This window comes from Seriola lalandi, unplaced genomic scaffold (assembly GCF_002814215.2).
Source record: "Seriola lalandi dorsalis isolate HSWRI2012SDOR001 ecotype SW California unplaced genomic scaffold, Sedor1 jcf7180002054977, whole genome shotgun sequence".
Classification (NCBI taxonomy): domain Eukaryota; kingdom Metazoa; phylum Chordata; class Actinopteri; order Carangiformes; family Carangidae; genus Seriola; species Seriola lalandi.
In genome coordinates this window covers 5791-6215 of record NW_019525527.1, presented here as the reverse complement: position 1 = coordinate 6215, position 425 = coordinate 5791, and the positions used below count along the sequence as shown (strand labels likewise).

Sequence of the window (425 nt, the reverse complement as noted above, 5' to 3'; positions counted from 1 at the left end):
CAGGAGAGTCTGGTCTCTGCTGCTGGATCCTGAAACAAAAACAGAACTGATAAATGTGCATGTTGAATAAAAACTGATGAAAAATATCTTCAATTGCTTCTTGAACACAACAACTGAATTTAAATGAGAAATGTCTTTCTGACTGTTTTAAATTCTGACCTTCCATCAACAGATTGTCTGAAATTAACAGAAAACTCCATGGACTGGTCACTCTTCATGGACACACAGCTGGATCCAGGTTCTTCCAGTTTCCTCCTGAAAGACACAGGATTTAATCTGAAGTGCTTCCAGAACACAGTCCAACAGTCTATTGTGGATACGGTTAAGAAACCAGGATAAGTGTGTTTTTTCGCCACTGAACAGAAAAACCTGTTGAACATGCAGTTCAGTGGATCAATGTGAAAACAACATGAAAACAGAGTCAT

At 38.6% G+C, this 425-nt stretch overlaps 1 protein-coding gene across 1 annotated transcript in view; it reads right to left on the bottom strand.

Moving 5' to 3' along the window:
- Window positions 1–425, bottom strand: part of LOC111646872 (uncharacterized) — a gene marked incomplete at its 3' end in the record, with an annotated part of 11003 nt that overhangs the window by 9095 nt on the left and 1483 nt on the right. Inside the window, exons 3-4 of the mRNA XM_087171142.1 lie at window positions 160–255; window positions 3–29 (exon numbers count right to left, since the gene is read on the bottom strand). Of these exons, the coding sequence (XP_087027268.1) occupies window positions 3–29; window positions 160–255 (123 nt within the window). The remainder of the gene's footprint in view (window positions 1–2; window positions 30–159; window positions 256–425) is intronic.